Here is a 21,667-nt window from a genome sequence, read left to right as displayed (position 1 = left end):
GTTTCTTTAAAACACAACATTTTAGCACCAGGATGAATGTATTTTATCATAGACACTGAAGCAGGCTGCCTCCTGCCCCTGAGTCTCCTGGTAGAAGATGGTCTAACCAATGCACCTTCACAGCCACGGGCATCTCCAGGGCTGGTTCTCACGGCAGAAACAGTGTCATGATGGACCACTGGGTACGGAGACCCCTCCAGGGGCTGCCTCCCACGTCATCCACATCTGAAAGTGGACCCCAACAAAGGAAAGTGCCTCAGTGTCACAAAGGTATCGTGTTTGAATTGGGGGACCTACCGGTTTATATTTCTGAACACCCACTCCAGACGTGACTGTCCTGCTGTGTCCCCCCCTCCCAGTTGCCTGGCTTCCCTGCCCTCCTGGTGGTGACACCTCCGGTGACACCCAAGTGGTGTCAGCAGGCAGCCAAAGAGACTGCAGAAGGGTCAGCTTCAGAGAGCCAGGGAGCAACCACTCCTCACAGCGGGAGGGAAACGGTGGAGGGCAGTGAACAGAGACCTCCTCCTCAGTCCCAGAGGAGACAGTGAGAGAAGTCATTTGCTTCCGTGCCCTCCTGCAGCAGTTGGGAGACCCTGGCTGGGGTGCTTTCGGGGTTCCACTGGGGTGTAGAAGTCAAGTGTGGCTCGGCTTTCTCCTCTATGGAACGTAGGTGATTCTCGCACAAGGCCTGAGTCCCATCCAACTCTGTAACCCCCCGAAGTCCGCATACACAGCCTGTGTCCATCTTCTGTGTCCCAGTGCTGGGTGCCAGTGAAAGAAAGTCGAAGATGGGCCACCGTGGTCACGCCCACCTCTGAGGGGCCAGTGAACCAACCACGCCCAGGGGGTGCCAGTTGCTCTGCCCTCTCTCCAATCTTGCTTAAATGTCAGCTTCTCAGGGAGATCTGTCCTGAGCTCCCGATGTCACCTTCCCGTCTCCCTCCCTGGCATACCCGCAGCGCTCCCTGCAGTACTGAGCTCTGTCAGGCATTTCCCGTTTCACTGAACCTCTCTCTCTCTCTCTCTCTCTCTCTCTCTCTCTCTCTCTCTCTCTCTCTCTCTCTCTCTCTCTGCTAGAACGCAAGCTCCGAGGGGAGGGAGTTTTGATGTACTCACCAACAAGTCCCCAGTTCCTAGTATGGGGACCAGCACTAGTAGATGCTTGGCACATGTTGACTGAATAAATCAGACACGGCATGCATTTGTAAACGTTTGCTCATTGAGGATGGGGTTTCCAGGGAAGTGATGTAACTACTACATTCCCCAAACCGTGCCGGGCACTGAGGACACAAGAAAGTTATGATGTCAATCCTCCGCTGGCTTCCTGTCGTCTTTGCCATAGACTCCAAATTCCTTCCAGTACGGTCCCTGCCGACCTCACCTCCTTCTGCTTTTTCTGGCAACACACCAGCCAACCTCTCCACTGGCCTGACGTTCCTGGACTCTGCGAGCTTGTTCGCACCTCTGGCCTTTGCACTTGCTGTCCTTGCTGCTGAATGGCTCATCCCCAGATGGCCACGTGGCGGTCAGACCTTAGCTGCAATGTCACTTCTCCTCAGACTGCTTCCTGCCCACCTAACCCAGTTACCTCACCAATCACCAGCTATCACAGCTTCATTATTGTCTGCACAGTACTTAACATGGTCTGAAATGACCTCCATCCTTCAGTATAGAACCAGTTTATTGGGGAATCTCGACTCCGTGGGCTCCAAGCCTAAACCATCTTACTTTTCCTAATTGCTTCATTTCGTCACACTCTGCTGAGTCCCTCCCTGCTGGGTCCTCACGACAGGCTGATCTGAACGTATTTCAGGCACCCTAAGGTGTTAAAACTCAGACCAGGCCAGTCCCAAACTCCAAGTCTTGGGTCAAAGCTCCGCTCTAGAAGTGGGAAGGGATCGAGGGCTTTCTCTCCTTCTCTCTCTGGGGCGCCTTGGAGCAGAGGGCTCGGGGGTGGGGTGCTTGTTTTCCTTGCAGGCCTGCTCCTGGTCTGGTTCCCTCGGCTGCAATCTCCCTGAGATGGGGTGCCTGGCATCTCCTCAGGAGGGGGCAGCCATATCCCGCCAGCCCTCCCAGAAGAACAACCCCTAACCTTTCCAGCAGCTCCTTCTGCCAGGACCCGTCTGGAGAGCCCAGTGCTGCCCTTTCCGTGGTTCCTTATATGGACCACAACTGAGGGGGCACCTGCTCTCCCCGCTGGTGGTGCAGGCTCCTCCCCAGTGAATCTCCCCAACTCCAGGGGATGTGCCAAGCTCCCCCAAGGACACCCTCACCACCCTGTGCCTGCAGTTGGCACCAGGTCCCTGCAGCTCAGTGAGCATCCAGCTGGGGAGCGAGGTGCCAGCCTCCTCTTCTTGGCTGCCTCCTCCGTCTCAGGAGGAGGTTCGTGGGCCTTCCTTTGCTTGGTTCTGGGGGTGGGGCAGGAGAGGGAGTGGTACCCATGCACCAGCACCGTGTCTACCCTCATTCCCTCTTGACCACTCAGTTTTCTTATATAAACAAGGAAGAGCAAGGAGCGAGGGTCGGGGGTGGCCCCTGGTAGCAGGGCCAATTCTGCCATCCTGTTAGGCTATAGCAACAGCAGCCCCAGCCTTTTGCCATCTCTTTAGGAAGTGGGTTGCTTAGCATCTCTTTGTCCACATCTGTGGGTCCCCGTAACCAATTCCGGGGCAACCCCAAATTTCCCCTCCATGTATCCTTGGTTGGTTTCTGCAGGTCCTCCCTTCTGGAACACGTGACATGAGGCTGGCAGTGTGGTGTTGCTAGTGCGTAGAAAAACACCCGGCACGCTCCAGGCCCTTGGTACGAGCTTCTGAAAGAATGACTCAGTAGGAAGATGGCTGTGGCTACAGTGAGTTCATGTCGACAAGTAACCGGAAGGGGAAGAGGGATGGGAAGGGCCTGACGTAGGTGACACCATGTGCCTGATGTCTTTCACCCATCACAATGACCTTGAGGGACAGCCTAACCATGACCCTTTGCAGATGAAAGGACCTCTGCCTGCTCCAGGCCAGGTCAAGCTCAGGAGGCGGAAGAGGGCGGTGGCTGTGGGCGGGGCTCCTGCATCCGTGATCCCGGCTGTGCCATTCTTTGGCTAAGTCACTTAGCTCTCTGACTCTGGCTCTTCATTTGTAAAGGGGGATAAGACTACGTTGTAGATTAAATGAGCTAATACACGTAATGTGCTTAGCTCATGTAGAGACATGGCAGGTCACACACAGCAACCAGTAATTTCCATTATCATCACTGTCATCGGGACGAACCCAGGTCTGTCTACCCCCAAAGCTGGCACTCTCAGCACGAGGTCCTCACTCCAAGGTGCGAGGCCCCCCTGGGGACTGAGGGATGGTCCCCCTCTGGGGCTGAAAGAAGCCGAGACCTCTGGGTGAGGGTGACAGTCGGAGGTGGCCTTGGATGCCAGCCCATGGCCCTCAGCCCTCTGTGAAGGCAGTGGGGAACCTCTGTGGGTCTTTAATCAGAGGAGTGAAACGATGAAAGTGGTGTTTTAGGAAGATTAATCTGGCAGCAGAGACAGGATGGAAAACAGTCAAGCTCGGGGCAAAGACTTATGACGGCTGCCCCGCTCACTGGGAGTCAGGTCATTAAAGGAAAGTGGCCTGGTTTTTGGCTCCCTGGACGCTCAGGGTTCCCGGCAGCTGGGAGGGGCTGGCCCCTTATGAAGAAGAGGCACCAAGGGAGGCCGGCAGAGGGCACTGTTTTGTCAGTGACAGTGGCCCCTGCGAGGGAGCTTTGGCATCTGGACTGCGAACAGGCAGCACGTCTGCATCTGTTAGAATCAGGTGTGGGCCATCAGCCCCCTCAGCCCTGCGGCCCCCTCAGCCATCAGCCCCCTCAGCCCTGTGGCCCCCTCAGCCCTGCGGCAAGCTCCAAGCTGAGCATCTCAACTGCAGCCAATTGTAAGCAAGTTCAAATCACACGGTGGGGTTTACTCTCAGTGGAAGGTCCTTCAGGGGGGTGGGACCATCCACTCTGACAAGTGCCAGCCCCCTCCCCCCCAGGAGGCAGGGCCACCAAGGTTCCCAGCCTGGCTCCCAGGGCTGCTCTGGAACCAACAGCCAAAGTGCAAAATGGAACTAGGGCTGCCCCGGCCAAGAACAGAAGGAGCTGCTGCGTCTATGTTTCCTCCTCACTTTATTTAAAGCTGTCAGGATATATTGGAAGTGCCCAGGCAATTCCATCTTCTCTCGTCTTCCAAGGAGACGAGGCCCACTGCCAGATGCCGGCAGCGCCTCACACCAGTGTGTGGAAAAGCTCCACCTTCTCCTGGTACAGCTGGTGGAACTGCTTGGCCACACAGCGGAAGGGGGCTTCATAGTTTTCCATCTCCTTCTGTAGAGACAAGAAGTCGGTTGTGTTCGGTGTGTCATCATCACAGAACCAGCACCCGGCCACTCTTACCTCGTGGCAGGTGCTACACGCAGCTGTGCCATTTCACCTCCACACCATTCGGGGAGGCTCCTATCGTTACGCCTGTTTTATCAGGACACTGAGATATGGCGAGATTACGGTAACTTGCCCAAAGCTGCACACTCGTCAGTGGTGGAGCTGGGGCTAGACCTAGATCCGTTTCTTTAGAGCCTGTCCTTTTGGCCACTCACTGTGTGTGTGACAGGATGTAAAAGGAGACTTCTTTCTTGCTTAGTTTTGACGGAGACCTCAAAGGCCAAAGCAAAATAACAGACGGCAAGGACCCTCCCACTCAAGGGAGGGGCCCACCCTCACCTCAAGGTGGGGCTTGTGCTGTGGTGTGTCCCTCCAGGAGGGGCACCGCTCCCTCCCCTCCAGCTCAGTGGGAGGTTCCAAGAGAAAGCCTGAGGCCTGGGGGCTTAGGACAGGGCTGGACCCAGGCCTGGGAAGAATCCAGGTGAGGCGGGGGCTGGCGGTTTTGATGGCCAAGCCAGCGGAGGGCTGCACTGGGGACAGCAGCTCTGCCTCCGCTGTCAAACTAAGGCTGCAGCTGCACTTCCCTGGACCAGGGGCGGGTGGGCCAAGCAAGAGTGCCAGCCCGGAGCTGTCTTAAAGGGACTTCGGGGACGGCCTCCAGGAGGGTAATGGGTCCCAAGAGGAGCAGATGGACAGGAACCAGCCAGAACTGTGGCTACAGGAGGGGTGAGGAGGTATATCACCTGTTAGATGGAAACTGCAGGTGAGAGAGCGCCATTGATGGGGGCAGGGTGGGGGCACCTGTGACATGCTCAGCAAGCACCACCTGAGAACCCTGTCAGGTCCAAAGCGGCCACAGCAGGTCCCAACAAAGACCACATGACCCTCCCTCTGTATCTCCCCACTCCCTCAGGCTGAGAGCTGAGCTGGGGGAAGCACAGGTGCAGAAACGCAGAAGCTGCCAGCCGGGCCCCGCTTCCCAGAACAGGCCAGGGGAAGGCACTGACTGGAAATCAAGTTAGGAATTTTGACAGTCACCCAGGACTGGGCATTTTAACAAATGAAATAATACTTTTGTGACTAAAGGTGCCCAAAGGACTTTCTCTCCCCCTCTGTGTGCACACACGTATTAAACAATTTTTTAATTCAACTAAGGAAAAACAACACAAAACAATTCACCCATACGCCACCACCCACCTCTGGTAACCACCAATTGGTTCTCTGTATCTATGAGCTTGTTTTTGTTTGTTTGTTTTTTGTTTGTTCTTTTAAAAGATTTCACATATTAGAGAGATCATATGGTATTTGGCTTTCTCTGTCTGACTTACTTCACTTTGCCTGATGCCCTCAAGCTTTACGGAGGTTCATCTGTAAATGGCAGGATTTCCTTCTTTTTGTGGCTGGATAATATTCCATTGCATATATACACCACAATTTCTGTCTCCATTCGTCCATCGATGGACACTTAAGTTGTTTCCACGTCTTGGCTATTGTAAATGCTGACATGAACTTGGGGGCTGCAGATATCTTTTTGAGTTAGTGTTTTTGTTTTCTTCAGATAAATAATGCAGAAGTGGAACTGCTGGGTCATCAGGTAGTTCTATTTTTAAGTTTTTGAGCCATGTCCATACTGTTTTCCATGGTGGTTGCACTGTGTGAACATATTTTTAATTTTTTTTTAAGCAAGAAGTTGGCATAAGAAAGAACTCACTACTTTCAAGACAGTAGCTCAAGCTATGAATGCACAAGAACCCGTTTTCAAGCAATCCTTGGCAGCTGGCAAGAGTGCAGCCTTGATAAGAGGCAATGAACCATCCCCAATGAATGGAAGAATTTCCACACCGAAGAATGTTACAAAGTCATCAAGCCCAGTGCCTGTGTTTTACAGACAGCAGTCTGGGGCCCCGGGGGTGCAATGGCCCAGCTGCTTCGTGCACAGCCCAGCCCAGAACTCAGATTCCCCAATTTGAGAAGAGCAGCGTCTCTTCTCTGCCAGCCCAGGGCAGAAATACGCAAAGGAAACCAGTTCCAGTAGAGAATGCTACCTGGATTATCTACCAAGCAACACCCTGCACATAAGGTGGAGGAAATAAGCTGGCCACGAGGAGAGACAGAGGAGGCGGTGCTGAGAGAGCGCTCAGGACCTTTTGTAGCCGAATGAGCTCGCGACTGCGAAGGACAGGGAAGCTGTCACTCTCCAGGCAGACGTGAGAGAAATAAGTCAGTTACACCTGCAAGACTCCTGTGATCGCGCAGAGCATAATGTCCTAGGTAAGGCCAATGAGAAAGAGTAAAATGTTAGATCGGTTGAAAGTACAGCTAAGTACTGAATGGAAAGAGAATGAGGCCTGCAAAGCCCACGCACAGTGATTTCTAAATGGATTCGAAGCTCTTGAAAGCGAGATCTTGGGAGAATGCAACTTAAGAAGTAAGGAATTCAGTGGAGGTGAGCCTTGGAGCACTCCTGAAATGGCAGATGCAAACAGAATCGTTTTCCAGATGCGTTAGGAGGGCTTGCCAATGACAGGAATCCTTTTGTTAAATGACTAATCTCGCTGACAATCTGTAGAGTAGGTTTGCTTTGCCTGTGAAGGATCCTTCAGGCAGGCTCAGATGAGCACTCGATGTGGCCTGGAAGTCTGTTCCGGAGAGTCCCATCGTGGGCTCTGTGGGAAGCCAAAACCCCTGCGAGCAGGCCCTGGTTCTCAAGCTGGACAGGCCTGCGTTCTAGTTCTGGTTCTACTGCCTGAGCTAGGCAACCGGGGAGAGCTACACAGCCTTTCTGCGTCTCTTCATCGTGTGTAAAACGGGGACAGGCGTGGCTGCCTGGAAAGGCTGGTAGAGAAGAGTCATAGATAATGGGCACCAAACAGCTGGCATGTAGTAGGTGGTCAGCAAGCATTGGTGCCCTTGCCCTCATCTGCCTGCAAGGGGTGCCATCCTTGTGGACCTTTCTTGAACTCACTTGTATTTAATACTGTCCAACTTCTTACAGTGATGAGCAGCGTTTTCAAAAATTTTAACTTCTGTTTAAAGAAATTCTTTTTAAATTTTTGGCCTGAAAATGTCCTATCAAGGGATGTTACAAAGTCAAAGAGGAACCACACAAGACTTCGAACAGCCAAAGCAATCCTGAGAAAGAAGAACAAAGTTGGAGGCATCACACTGACTGATTTCAAACCATATTACAAAGCTGGAGTAATCAAAACAGTATGGCACCAGCATAGAAACAGACACCAATGGAACAGAACTGAGAGCCCAGAAATAAACCCCTGCATACATGGTCAACTAATACCTGACAAGAGAGCAAAGAATACTTAATGGGCAGAAGACAGTCTCTTCAATAAAGGGTGTTGGGAAAACAGGATACTCTCATGCAAAAGAAAAAAACTCAATCCCTATTTTATACCAGTCACAGAAATTAACTCAAAATGGATTAAAGGCTTGAACTTAAGACCTGAAACCATAAAACTCCTAGAAGAAAACATTGGGAAAAAGCTCCTTGACATTGATCTTGGCAATGATTTTATGGCTATGACACCAAAAGCACAAGCAACAAGAGCAAAAATCAACAAGTAGGACTATATCAAACTAAAAAGTTTATGTGCAGCAGAAGAAATGATCAACAAGATAAAAAGGAAACCTATGGAACGGGAGAAAATATTTGCAAACCACAAATCTGATAAGGGTTTACTACCGTGTTTCCCCAAAAATAAAACCTAGCCAGACCATCAGCTCTAATGCGTCTTTTGGAGCAACCCGGTCTTGTTTTAATATAGGACCAATTTTATTAATATAATATAATATAATATAATATAATATAATATAATATAATATAATATAATATAATATAATATAATATAATATATAATATATCATATCATATAATACCGGGTCTTATATTAATTTTTGCTCCAAAAGACACATTAGAGCTGATGGTTCGGCTAGGTCTTATTTTCGGGGAAATACAGTATCCAAAATATATACCTCATAAAACTCAATAGCAAAACCACAAATAATCTGATAAAAATGGGCAAAGGACCTGAGTAGACATTTTTTCAAAGAAAATATTCAAGTGGCCAACAGGTATATGAAAGGGCATTCAACATCACCAATCATCAGGGAAATGCAGAGCAAAACCACAATGAGCTATCACCTCACACCTGTTAGACTGGCTGTTCTCAACAAGACAAGAAATAGCCAGTGTGGGCGAGGATGTGGAGAAAAGGGAAGCCTTGTGCACTGTTGGTGGGAATGTAAATTGGTGCCGCCACTTTGGAAAACAGTGTGGAGGTTCCTCAAAAAATTAAAAATAGAATTACCATATGATCCAGCAATTCCACCTCTGAGTACATACCGAAAGGAAATGAGATCACTAGCTTGAAAAGGTATCTGCACGCCCAGGTTCACTGCAGCATTATTTACGATAGCTAAGACATGGAAACAACCTAAGTGCCCATTGATGGATGAATGGATAAAGGAAATGTGTATATGTACATGATGAAATATTATTTACCCATAGAAAAGAAAAAAATCCTGCCATTTGTGACAACATGGATGAAACTTGTGGGCGTTATGTTAAATAAATCATACTTAGAGGGACACATACCGTATGATCTCACTTATACGTGGAACTGAAAAAAACACCAAACTCATAGAAACAGAGAGCAGATTGGTGGTTGCCAGGGACTGGGGGTGGAGGATGGAGAAGGGGTGAAGGTGGTCAAAGGGCCCAAGCTTTCAGTTTTAAGATAGGTAACTTCTGGGGATGGACTTAAAAATAAAAAAAGAACATCAAGCTACTGTGTAGGTACCACCTTTAGGTCTGCAAGACGATTGCTGCTGCATTCAGTAAGAAGAGGTGAGGGGCTTGGTGTCAAGACTTGGCTGAGTCTCAAACAGCATTTGGTTATATTTCCTTTTTAATTACAGCTTCTTAACCGAGCTGCCAGTGCGGCTTCTGTTAGCATCAACTCAGGGGGGACTAGTTAACTGGCACAGTTAATACCAAATGCTTAACTGCAGCCTCTGCAAGCACAATTTATACCCACCCGTCTCAATAGCGTAGCTACAAACACCGAGCAGAGTGTAAACACGCAGCCCAGTGGTCTTTGCTGACTAATGTGTTGGGTGTTAATTTCTGAGTTCCATCAAGAGTTCTGGGGAATATGGATATTGGGGTGAGGAGGCAATTTCACAAATGTGAATGGTGGAAGGGGGAATACTAAAATATTGTTTGCTGTGGGTAGTACGGCTTACTGCTTTGTTTGAAGGTGTGCTGCGTAAAAGATGTGAAACCCTCTATACGGTAAAAGTGCGCTAATTTGAACTTCATTAATTTAGAATTTGCGATAATTGGGCCACAGGCAAGAGTGACATTTATCTTTGTACAATCTATGAACGCGAGAATTTAGTAAGTAATAACAGTATAAGTAAGATTACTAGGAGGAAATATTTTTACTTTAAAAAAAGCTACCATTTATTGAGTGTTCACTATGCACCAGACTTTGTGCTAAGTATTTTTATATTCACCATCTGACTTTATTTTCATATCTATTACTCGGTGAAGGGATATGTTTTATTATTCCCACTTTATAGGCAAGGAACCTGAGGCCCCCATAAGTTAAGTAAGTACCTTACTGAGGCTCCCACAGGTAGTTCTGCCGCTCACCAGAGTCACCCTGGGGCTGCAGCAAGGTGGGCCAGGCAACACTGATGGGAAGCAGAAGCTATGGACCCTAATCCTGGCCCAACCCTCTACTGCCCATGTGACCTTGGGCAAGTCACTTCACCTCAGTATAGAAGTGGGGATTGTGGGGCCAGCTCCTGGGTGACGGGACTGAGCGTGAGGGTCTCTGAAGTAATGTTCCAACAAGACCTAATCCATAATATCTTATGCAAATATCAAGGGTCATTGTAATCGAACACAATATACTTGTATTTCTCAAGAATTGAGAAATTAGTGAGCTGGCTGGCTGATCTGCTTCACTGAAACGCATGGGTGACTCTCGCTATACCGAGAAAAGACCTTGGGCCAAGGATTTAAACATCAGTTCCAAATTCGACTCTGCATAGGGCGGAATAACAACGCGATGCACTTGAGGTCATGTGAAAAACCACTTCCAGCAGCATCCCACTCCAGACTTAGCTCTGGAGGAAGCGGAGAATACTTACCACGGATGTTTCCAAACATTCCAGGCCTTGTCCCAGCGCCCACGCCTGGGCCTGAGCCGATTCCACCACTCGTCTGCCAGCCAGGTCTGTCTTGTTCCCCACTAACACACCTGCCCAAAAGAAACAACCAAAGCACCGCACTGAACTGGCAGTCTGGGAGGCCAGCTGGAGAGAGAAAAGAGCAAGCACACTGATTCTGAGGGGCATGAGGCCCCGGTGTTAGCCCGGAGGGCGTTAGCCACGCGGGCGGGCTTTGCTTTTCACACACAGCTTTTGCTCTGCCCTTCTAGACTTCATGTGTATCTGTCTGCCTTGTCTCCTTGAGGCTGCAAATGCCGTGAAGGCAAGGGCCAAATTTATGCGGGCATTTGCGTAATTCCTAGTGCATGGAGCAAACTTTAAAAATGGTCATTAATACTAATCTACGGACTGGGCTCAGAGTCAGGGATTCGGAGGTAATTTTGTTCTGTCCCCAGCTGCATCAGCTGCAGCTAATTTTTGAGCCCGTCTCTGGAGATCGTTTTTCCTGGTCTATAATGAGGAGAATTTGTTGATCTGACATAGGGATGAAAAATAAACTGATCTAAAGCACTCAGAAGTGACAACAGGATTTGCATGTTTACTTGTGTCTTACAGGAGAAAATGAGGAATTCTCCCCTGGGGTTAGCTTCCTGGAAACAACACACTCACATTTCCGTTACAGCACCTCCCCCCTTCTTACCTCGCGTCTCCCCACATCCCTGAAAGGTGGATGTCATCATGCCCATTTTACAGACTCAGAGGTGTGTGATAACTCACTGAGGTGTCTGTGTACAAGCCAGACCATCACACCCAAAACCCAGGGCACCCCTTAGTTTGCACCCACAGCCAGCTCTGCAATGACCTTGTGCTCTTGAACTTGAAGGAAAGAGGTGCTGCTGGCAAACCCAGATGCCTGCAGTTCCTACCTGGGAGGGAGGAGCCTGGAACCTGTGCCCGAGCCTTCTCCAGCCACTTGCCACAGCTGTTGAAGGACTGCTCACTGGTCACATCATAGACCAGACACAAGGCGTTGGGACTCTCCCACTGCGCGAGAGGGACAGCACGAGCACGTCAGTAACAGTGAAAGGGACTTCTAGGCGAGGAGGGAAACTGGGTCTTCCAAGGGCAGGGACATGAGTGGAGGGAAATGAAAAACTGTAAAGGGGATGTGACTCAGAAAACAGCCACATCCACAGAAGAAAACAGTTCACCCGAAGGACTGAATGGAGGGTGGGCTCGGCATTGGTTGGGGCAGGTGCTGGGACCACGGCACGGGTGAGAGCTCACATCCGTGCCAGGCTGTCTGCTGGGTGCTCTCTGTGCGTCGTTGTGAAAACGTCCATCTTTGCAGGGCTGGTCTGAATGTCCCTACCGTGTAACTGGAGAGTAGGGGGACTGACGTGCCCAGGTCAGACATGCTTTCAACATGAGGGCAGGACTGCGGCTTTTCTCCCCCCAGAAATGCGTTTGCCTCATGAATTCATTCTCCCACTCATTCTAACCGAGGGCTCAGTTATGCAAGTTGGTACGCCTTGCTGCTTTGCAGGCCTAGAAGGGTAGCCTTTCCCTCAGCTGTCACTGAACGCCTGTTTGCGTGCATCTCCTAATAAGGGCTGGCTTTTCAAAATGCAAAGGGTGCTTTCTGCTTCTCCTGCAGCCCGCATCCAAACCAGACCCGGCGACTGGAGAGGGCTCGCTGTCCCAGTGAAGAACCAGGCCTATGCTCTCAGGGCCTGTCACCTTCAGGGGCTGCTCAGCGTCCTGGGATACCCTGCTGTCTGGCTCGGGGCCACAGGATAGCCCTGCTCAGGCCGTGACGCCAATTCTGGTGCCTGTGACTCTTAGCCACGCCTTGGTCTCGAGACCCCCACCCTGCACAGTGAGAGCCTGGTTTGTTTCTGGGGCGTCATAACTTCCAAGGTGTGAGGGAGAATCCTTTTCCTTCAGTTGTCCTTGGAAGGTCAGCTTGGAGTCGCTCTGGAGGGCTCACCTCCCTACCCCACAGCTACATGGGCTCCCGGAGGCGTCCAGGACGGGAGGGGTGTGAACTGCCCGGATGCTGCCTCCCCTCCTCACTCCACAGACTGACTCAAGAACTCTCACAGAACCGCACTGCCCTCCCCAGTGTGCCTCTGGGAGCCACCTCTTTTCTCCAGGCCTTAGTGAGGGACCCCGGATTGTCCTCGGATGGAGCTAGAGCTGAAGATGGGGAGCCCGGAGTCAGGTTGGGGGCTGATCGTGGCCCAGACGCATCGTCCCTCCCGCCCGGCACATAGTAGGCACGTGGTGCGGTGAGATTTCTGCGAGAACATGGTAAGGGGCAAACCTTTTGGCAGGAGGTGGAGGAGGTGGTTAGGAAACAGACCGCACGCTACTTGCCAGTTTATCCAGCATTTCAGAAAACAGCTCCTTGCCGGCAGAGTCAAAAATGAAGAGTTCCTGGAGTGAGAAAGGCATGTTTTAGTATTGGTGTCAGCCCACTGCGGCCCTGACTTCAGGGCGAGGTGCAGGCATGAGCACATGTGCACACACATTCATTCAGACCGGCTCCCCTTTTCCCCACGGCACGAGGAAGATGACAGGAAGAGGAAGGACCTCAAGCATCTTGGCAAGGCCGCACAACGGTGTCCCCACACCAACCGGCACTTTCTGTGTGCCATCTCACCTCTCTTCACCTCCAGTGCAAAAATACCAGGAACAAGCTGCCTTTCCACCTGGCGGAACAGAATGCTAAACAGGCTGACAACTGCTCTGGTTTCCAAAAGGTCATTCTGCACTTTGTTAACCAAATTGATTTTCAACTCTGAAAACCATTCTTTTTAAAGAGGTCACTGAGTAGGTCTGGGAAGGAGTGTAGAGTGGGACAGTCCATCATCGTCCTGCGTGGCTAAGGATGATTGTGACGGAGGACGCGGGATGACCCTTCCTGCCTCAGTGCAAACCTCAGCCAGCCAGGGGACAGCCCCTCCCCAATGCTGACACCTAGGAATCTCCCCCTAATTTCCCCCTCCAGCTCCCTCTGGGCACTGGATATCCCCTGGCTGGCGTCTGACCCCTGGCACACACTGCCTGAACGTCAGTGCCACAACCTGCGTTGCACATTCGCTATGTGTATACTTGTGTTGATCCCTTCTCATTGCATCGGGAGTACTTAAAATTGATTGGAGCTCATGGACCTCTTTAAGAATCTGGCGATTTTTGAAACTTCTCCCAAGGAAAACACCTACAAACATGACATCTCGCAATTCAATTTTGAGAGTGGTGGATTCCCATAGATGGACCCGGGTTGAGAAGTTGGATAGATGAGTTCTGTGAGGGCAAGGCCCATATGCCAGTCTGCCTCACTTCCTCTTCTGCCCCTCCCTAGAAGGCTTCCTGTGTTCCACGATGCTGTTCTCAAATGCCCAGACAGTCTAGGTCAAGTCCTTGCATTATGTCTCTCATAGGGAGGGTGACGGTGAGTACGGAGACCCTGGGCGCGGCTGGAGGGGACTGGGCTTCCTCAGGCCGAGGCCGTCACTTACCACACTGTCTCCTGTGTCAGGGACTGGCACTGTCTTCACCACCAAATCCACCCCTGTCGTCTGCCGAGGAAAACCAAGAAGGTTTGCATCAGCCGGCGGGCTTGTTACAGCACCCACTGCCTGGGAGGCATGTCCCCAGCTTAACTGTTTGTGTTCTGGACTTACTTTTCGTACAGAAATCAGAGAGGGTCCACTAACCTCACCCAACTCCCTGCCCACGAGTGAACTGTACGTGGCGACCCAGTTGATTATTGGCCGGTCTGCTCTGCAGACAGCCCCACACCCTGTGGTTTGTGGAAAAACGGTTTCCACATGGCGCCATTTGAGCAGCCCCTCGTCAGACCTCTTAGGGCCTCGTAAGGTGCGTGGGGAAGTCAGTCCCTCAGTGTTCTCTGATCACTGCTCTTCACGCCTCGGCCAGGCCTAAACGCCCACATCTCACCAGGGTATAGTTCTTCTGGAAATGGGCTCCGTCGCTGCGGAAGATCTGTGCCAGGGCGGTCTTGCCCACGGCGGGGTCTCCTGTGAGGCCAGAGGAGAAGAAAAAAAATCACTTCCATCCTCGTGACTCAACACCCTCCCGCTCCAGAATGCTCGTCTAGAAATCAAAAACTTCCAAGAGTTTTCAGAGAAAACGCGCTTGATTCTCCTGGGAACATGCTCTGAGGTCACTGGCAGGGCAGTGGGTCCGTGAGGACCACGCTTCAAAACCCATGATGGCCAGAGTCACGTTTCTTCAAGCTAATGCTCTCATCCAAGAGAACTGACCCAGAAGGTAGCAGAGCTTCAGGGTTTTGGAGCCCCGGAAATAGAACTGACACTCTTCCACTGAAACATACCCCACACCCTAGGGAAAACCTGTCACTTTCAAACTGGAATTTACTTTGAAGTCTTGAAGGTAGAAGAGGTGCGACCACACACAGACTATTGATGCGCTCAGCTGACTGACGGAACCAATTGGAGTTTAGAGCTTCCATACTCAGGACCCTGCATCCTTCCTTTGGGGGGCAGGGGTGGCGTGGGAGGGGAGGTGGGAGTTGGGAGGGTTTTCTGCATTTACGGGAAACAAAAAGTCAGGTGCTACACTCACCATCCTGAAATCCGTTTGTCCCTCCACCTCAGGGTACCTGTTTGTAACCACTGCATATCCATCTTTCCAGGGGCCAAGTCTATCTGCAATAGCAGCTGTTTTCTCCGCGCTGCCTCACACCTACTGGGTTTATCTCCTGGCTTTCCTTTTGATAGCCCCTTGAATGGGTATCTTGAAACTAAAGGTTATGCCGGTTTCAGCCTGAGAACTGGACCTCGCACAAGACGGCTGGGGAACTGGAATCTGGAGTTTCTCCTGTGCCCCCAAGGGTGCTGGCGGCTCTACGTGCCCACCTCAATTGTCCTGTGCCCTCCCCACCTTCCCACCGATGGCTCCGCTTGGCTTCTTTTGATGCCACACTGTTCTCATTTGTAAGAACTTCTCCACCTAGAGAGCCTCACACAGATTCTCCATCACCCAGCCCCGAGAGAACACCTGTTTGCTGCTTCCTTGCCCTCTTGACCCGCAGCAAGATCGCCACCGGCGTCGCGACCCTGATTGGCACCTTTGGTGCAAGCTCTTCGCCTTCACTCTGTAGTTTACAAATCGGCTTCAACGCTTCTCTTTGCTTGACTTCTGGATAGCCTGCTGCTCTGTTCACTTTTGTTTTGACTTTTCCCACCTATAATTTTCTCTTGTGAGACAATGATTTGACTACTCGTGGTATTTCATTTCATGTTAATTTCTCCAGGTTTGCGTGAGCTATTCAGGTCCTGCTTTTCTATTTGCCACCACTTCTTACAGGGAACCAACCTGTGTGGAGCCTCCCTCCTGAACCCATTCATAGGTTCTCATTCATTCCCTCCCCGCCCCAGCCTCCCTTCCCCACATGGGGACTATCAGGGACCTCATTTGACAGATGAAGAGACCGAGGCTCAGAGAAGCTGGGTAACTTCCCTAGGATTCCAGTATCACATTCTCCTGGCCAGACCCCACTCCTAGAGCTCAGGGACCCTTCTGACCACTTTTAACACTGTCCCTACCGACCCTCATCACCCAGCCTTCCATGACACTGCGAGCAACCACAGGAAGGACTGTCGCTGGGTCCCACCCATCTCAGAGCAGGCAGCCCATCATTCTCCATCTTGCGTGTGGCTGCATCCACCCTCCCGACTCCAATTTGGCTTCTGAATCCAGTTGGATTTGGCTCATCCTGCTTGTGAAATTCCCCACAGATTTGTTCTGGTGAATTTCAAAAAAAAAATCTTTCTTCCGACTGCCAGTCAGTCACCCACACTTAGGAAAAACCTCCTGTGTCAGCTGAGGAGGGATCTGAGCACAGGGACGGGACGGAGCTGACAAACACATCTGCACAGCAACAAAATGACAAGTGAAATTCAAATAGCACAAGCTGAGAACCCACGCGTCTTAGGGTGCATCAAGGAAAGAATGAACAGTGGTTTCATCAGTGGATGGACGTTCCCGGGGCGAGGCTGAGCCTGGGGGAGACGGCAGGGAGGGTGGGCGTCCGCAAAGGCCCGGCGCAAGGTCACCGTGACCTCAGAATCGCTAAGTCCGGTGGTCTTTCCTCTGTCCGCATGCTCCATGACGGCTCTGAAGGACGAGTCAGTGTGAGGCAGACCACTCCTTCCCGAGCCCGCTGGCCCCGTGGCCCTGGGGACCCTGCACTGGCCCGGTTCTCCTGCCACTCTGCCTCCAACGTGGGCACCCCATGTGCATCTGTCCTCGGCCCTCCCCTCCCATCTACTCTCTTTACCTTGCCTGTCACTTCTTGGGCCAGGATTTCTCTCCCCAGCCTGTCTCTATCTCCACCAACTGGTGGAGGTTCCCTGCAATGATAGGACTTCACCCAATGTCAGTGTGTCGACAGCCAGGCTCATGCCGGGCCCTTGGGTCCTGAACGGTCCTGCCCGCATCACACTTGCTCTGTTCACGATGTCACTTCATTCTCACTGTCCCGCCTTCCCCCACAGTCACCTCTGACTCTCTTCCTTCCTCATCTCCTTTGCCGTGTCTCCAGCCCATGTGTCCTTGGTGGTCACTGCTGACATTGCCCTCATTACCTCATACCTGGGCTTCTTTCACAGCCCCTGACCTACCCATCCGGGCCCTGCCTGGTGTGCTGGGGCTGGGACTTTGCCAACACATTTCCCCTCTGCCAGGCGCTCCCTGTCAGGCTCTGCCAATGCGAGTTCTAGAAAAAGCCTGGAAGGCGGGAAGGGGCAACAGGACTTGTTCCTTCCCATTTGCTGCTTGTTTCTCTTTGCAGCAGCCTAGCAATGGCCTTCACCCCAGCACTATTAGGCGCCGTCTCCACTTTGGGTTTGTTTCCTTTGCACTCCCAGACCAGCCTTATTACAGCCCCTCCCAGATACCAGGAGCAGTGAGCAGGGCCTCCTTCCCAGAGGTCTGCCTCTCAGCGACCCAGGGCCCTCCTGAGCAATGAAGTCCTGAGGACCCAGCCCCTTCTGCTGTTCCCCAGCCCTGGGGCAAGGCTTCTTCCTGGTTATTCTCTGTGCGGCCCTACTGTCCCCCTTGTCTTTCCAGCCCTCCAGCACGTTGAGGTAACATCCCACACTAAATCCTCATTGTGGAAGCACCTCATGTGGAATCTGCCTTTTGCCTGGACCCTGACTTCTGTAGCACTTGTACCAGGAGCGGTCTTGAGGCACAGACCCTCACGATGGCCTGGAATCGGTTTGGTCATGTCTCGCCCTGAACACGGGCCTGAGCTCCCTGCAGGGGGGCAATGGGTCCCAGCGATCTGTGGCGTGGGGTGGCCTCACACGCCGGTGACTGAATTCCTGAGGTATCACCGAGCCTGGCAACATCCCCTTCCTCAGAGGTCTGGATCCTGCTTTGTGGGGTTCTTCTTCAAGCTTCTGGCAACCCCACTTTCATCTACCAGTTCCATGTCATCTCAATGTTTCCTTCTAGCTTTTTCAGGTCTCTAATACCTGTTGAACCAACTCCATATATGAAAATTTCTCTGTTGAAATTCATTTTGTTTTCTTGACTGGATCTTGCCTGAAAACACTTTCCAACCCGCCCTCTCTTCTTTTCGTCTTCTCCCTGTTCTAACACACTCAGTTCGACGTCAACAGATGAACCTCCCAACGTAGGGCTTCCTTTCATCCTGTCACGTTCTCACACAAAGCCCGTCAAGGGTTCCTTTCACTGCATAACCCTCTCCACCGCCAACCCCTACCCTACCTTCCGACTCACTCTCCGGCTTTCCCTCACACAAAACCTCAGCTCTACACTCCCATCCTCTCTCTCTCTTTTTTATGGGTTTGTGTAGAACTGTAATAACAAATACATATGTTTCTTTTTTATTGATGTAACATTGGTTAATAACATTATATAAGCTTCAGATGTACAACATTATAACTTGACATCTGTATGCCTATTCTCTTGATCTCCGAGAATCCCTTGAAGATAACCTCTTTCCAGGTATTCCCGACCCAAGTCCAGATTCTGCCCATTCTCTGCCAGGCCAAGCTCAAATAGCATCCTTCCTGCACAACCTCCGAAGGTCATCTCTCCCTCCTTTGTTTTTACTTGTGTGGTCATGTGGGTCATTGCCATTTCATTGAGACCTGATGTCAGAGCAACCTTCTGGTGAGGCTCTATCATCCCCATTGACATCGAGAGGCAGTAAATCATAGGACGTAGGGCATAGATTCCAGCTCCATCACTTAAGAGCTGTGTGACCTTGGGTCAGTACTCTCTCTGGGCCTCAGTTGCCTCATCTGCAAAATGGGGATAACAGCACCTATCTCATAGAATTGTTATGAGGATTTAAAGAGTTAATATGTACAGTGTCTCATGTATATTAAGTAATAGTTAAGTGATTTTTTAAGTAAATAAAATATAGATAAACGTCAAGTGTTGTTTTCTTTCCTGATCTGAGCCAGAACGATCAGCAGGTATTTCTCTGGTATCTGGCACACGAAGGGCATTCGATTCATGTTTGCTGCATTGTAAGTTACTATGCACATCTCAGCGCTTCCTTGAGTATAGGTGCTGGCCTGATTCGTGCTTGCATTCCCAACGCACCTTGCATGGTGACTCGCACATAGTAGGTGCTCAATAAATATCTGTCAAATGAATAAGCACTTGAATTGAATATTGGGTCCTTCAATGACTAGTTATGTGAGAGAAAAAGGGCAGATTAACTCAATTTAAACAGCAGAACTGTGAGGGGAAAGGCAAAATAAAACCAGAGGTGGGTGTTTGAAGTTGGGTGGTGTGGAGAACAAGGGGTGTGTGTGAAGTTGGGTGCGTGGTGCTGGTGGGGCTGATTCACTGTCTTCTAGTCCCTGGAAACTTCCAAGAGGAAATAGCCTTGAGGCTGCAGATGGAGAGCTAGGTTGGAATTCAGGAATCACTAACTCAGGCAGTGGCTGAAATCAGGTGAAACAGTACCTGAGGGAATGGGTGTAAAGAAGGGCCAATCGAGGCTCGAGGACAGTTTAGCTTGGGGCTAAGAACAAAGCGCTGGAAATCAGATCACCTGGGTCTAGATCCCAGCTCGGCCACATCCAGCTGTGTGACCCAAGGCAAGTGTCTTAACCTCTCTGGGCTCAGTTGCACCAGCTGTGAATGATGATGACAATAATACTGACCCCACAGAGTAATTGCGTGGACTCAGTGAGAGGACCTGTGGTGAGGGTCTGCCACAGTGCCAGCTCATGGAGGGTGCTCAGTACACTTAGCTCCACGATAGAAGCTGAATTACAAAAGAAATAAGAGAAAGTAGAGTTGGAGGGAGAAACACATTAAAAAATGTATCTAACTTCAGAAAACAAAAACAGTCCCAACTTATGTATGAAGAAATTGAGGCTCAGAGAAGTGCTTTGTCCAAGATGACACAGCCAATGAGAGGAACAGCCAGAATTCTGTTTGTTACACAATACGGCCTCCTCCTGAGTTCTGGAAGCTAGAGACCCCTTCCTGAGAACCGTTAACTTCTTTTGCTCCAGGATGATTTGAGTTACTGTCGTCAGTCCTCTTTCTGTGTGACCCTTTTATTTCCAAATTAGAAAAGTCATTAAAAGTATCATCTCTTTCAGTCAGAATCTCTTTATCCTCTTAATAATTTCTCACTGCTTCTTTCCTGAGCTGGTCAAGGAACCCCAGAAAGGTCACAGGTCCCAAGAGTAACACAGGTTCAGAGTTTTGGGATTGGATTCATGCCTAAGAACTTCCTTCACTAGGGCGAGACCTTGGGCGAGACTTCACTTCTCAGTGCCCCACTTAAGATGGGAACAATAGAGCACCTACCGCTGAGCTCACCTACCACGGTGAGAGGACGAAATGAAATACATGTGCCTGGCGTAGAGTGAGGACTCAGTACATATGTGTTCTGTGGTTCCAGGTCTACAATCCAGGCAAATGTTTTTCTAAATGTGCAGACTGATACAAAGAGCAGCACACATGTGAATGCCACATATTCATTCATTCTACAAATATTGACTGAGGACTTACTGGGTTCCAGATACTGCTTGGGGTGCTTGGGATCCATCAGTCAACAAAACAAAGATTCCTGCCTTCGGGGGATTCGACATTTATGTCCTCCTGGACGTAGGGAAGCGCAGTAACTTTGGGTTTTAAAGGCAATACCCTTGCACCTTTTTTGCAAACTCTGGTCAACTTCACATTATTGTCCCTGTCATCAGAGGGGCAGGGTCAGGGTAAAAAATCCCATAAGAATACCAAAGCCACGGGTGCCTACTTTTGGCGTACAGCACATGGTCTGGTTGAAGCACTTAGGGTACGGTTAGCCTGATTTTTAAGGAGTCTGTACCTCCTCAGTACAGCTCAGACTGGTGAAGATGGTCTTACAGTCTGACAGGGGGCAGGGGAAATCAGCTGGCGCTACCAGTGTACCCTGGAAGCTACTTCTTCCACACCTAATGAATTTACTGTTAGTAATTGCATTAACTCGCCTTTGGAAGAGAGAAAGGGAAAGAGGGTAGCCAATTTACGTGAACAAAAGCTCTTGATAACTTATGAGGTCTCTGGACTCTGGAGACTGTAAATTTCACACTCACCTGCGAGGATGCATTTGGCTGCCAGCTTCACCATAGTAACCAGCCACTTCCACGGACCAGACGGGAAGAGCGGCGGCTAGAGGCGTTGGTGGGGCTGCTTGGGAAGGGAAGTGGGGAGGAGGACGCTCAAGGTGCCCGTGGCCGCGGTGGGAGCAGGGACAGATGGGGCCTGGACCCTCTGGGCTAGACAGGGGGCGGCTATCCGGCGCGAGGGATGGGGCGGAGGCGCAGGGGAGCGCCAGATGGGGTCCGGCTCAAGGCCTCAGAAGGCAGCCCGGAAAGTGCCAGCGAGGCGACGCAGCACCCGTTCGCGGCCCAGTCCCTCGGCCCAGCCCCTGCCTGTGGGGATCCGGAATAGTGACCCCACAACCCCGGGGCCCCTAGCACCGCGTCTGACCCTCTGGCCAGACAACCGCCTGCCCCGCCTCCTCCGTCCT

The 21,667-nt window shown here is 50.9% G+C and overlaps 1 protein-coding gene across 1 annotated transcript; it reads right to left on the bottom strand.

Annotated features, from left to right (window-relative positions):
* Positions 1 to 4,135: 4,135 nt before the first annotated feature.
* On the bottom strand, positions 4,136 to 21,647 carry IFT27 (intraflagellar transport 27). Its single transcript, XM_019713450.3, has 7 exons — positions 21,231 to 21,647; positions 14,566 to 14,645; positions 14,124 to 14,183; positions 12,979 to 13,038; positions 11,526 to 11,643; positions 10,579 to 10,688; positions 4,136 to 4,350 (listed from the first exon to the last, which is right to left on the bottom strand). Exons 1-7 carry the CDS (start codon positions 21,262 to 21,264, stop codon positions 4,252 to 4,254), a joined length of 561 nt encoding a protein of 186 aa, XP_019569009.3. The 5' UTR covers positions 21,265 to 21,647; the 3' UTR covers positions 4,136 to 4,251.
* Between the last annotated feature and the right edge of the window lie 20 nt (positions 21,648 to 21,667).

Source organism: Rhinolophus sinicus, chromosome 1 (assembly GCF_057876585.1).
Source record: "Rhinolophus sinicus isolate RSI-liver-muscle chromosome 1, RSI-T2T, whole genome shotgun sequence".
NCBI classification, from domain to species: Eukaryota; Metazoa; Chordata; class Mammalia; order Chiroptera; family Rhinolophidae; genus Rhinolophus; species Rhinolophus sinicus.
Note: the sequence above shows the minus strand (reverse complement) of the source record. Positions and strands in the feature narration are given on the sequence as shown.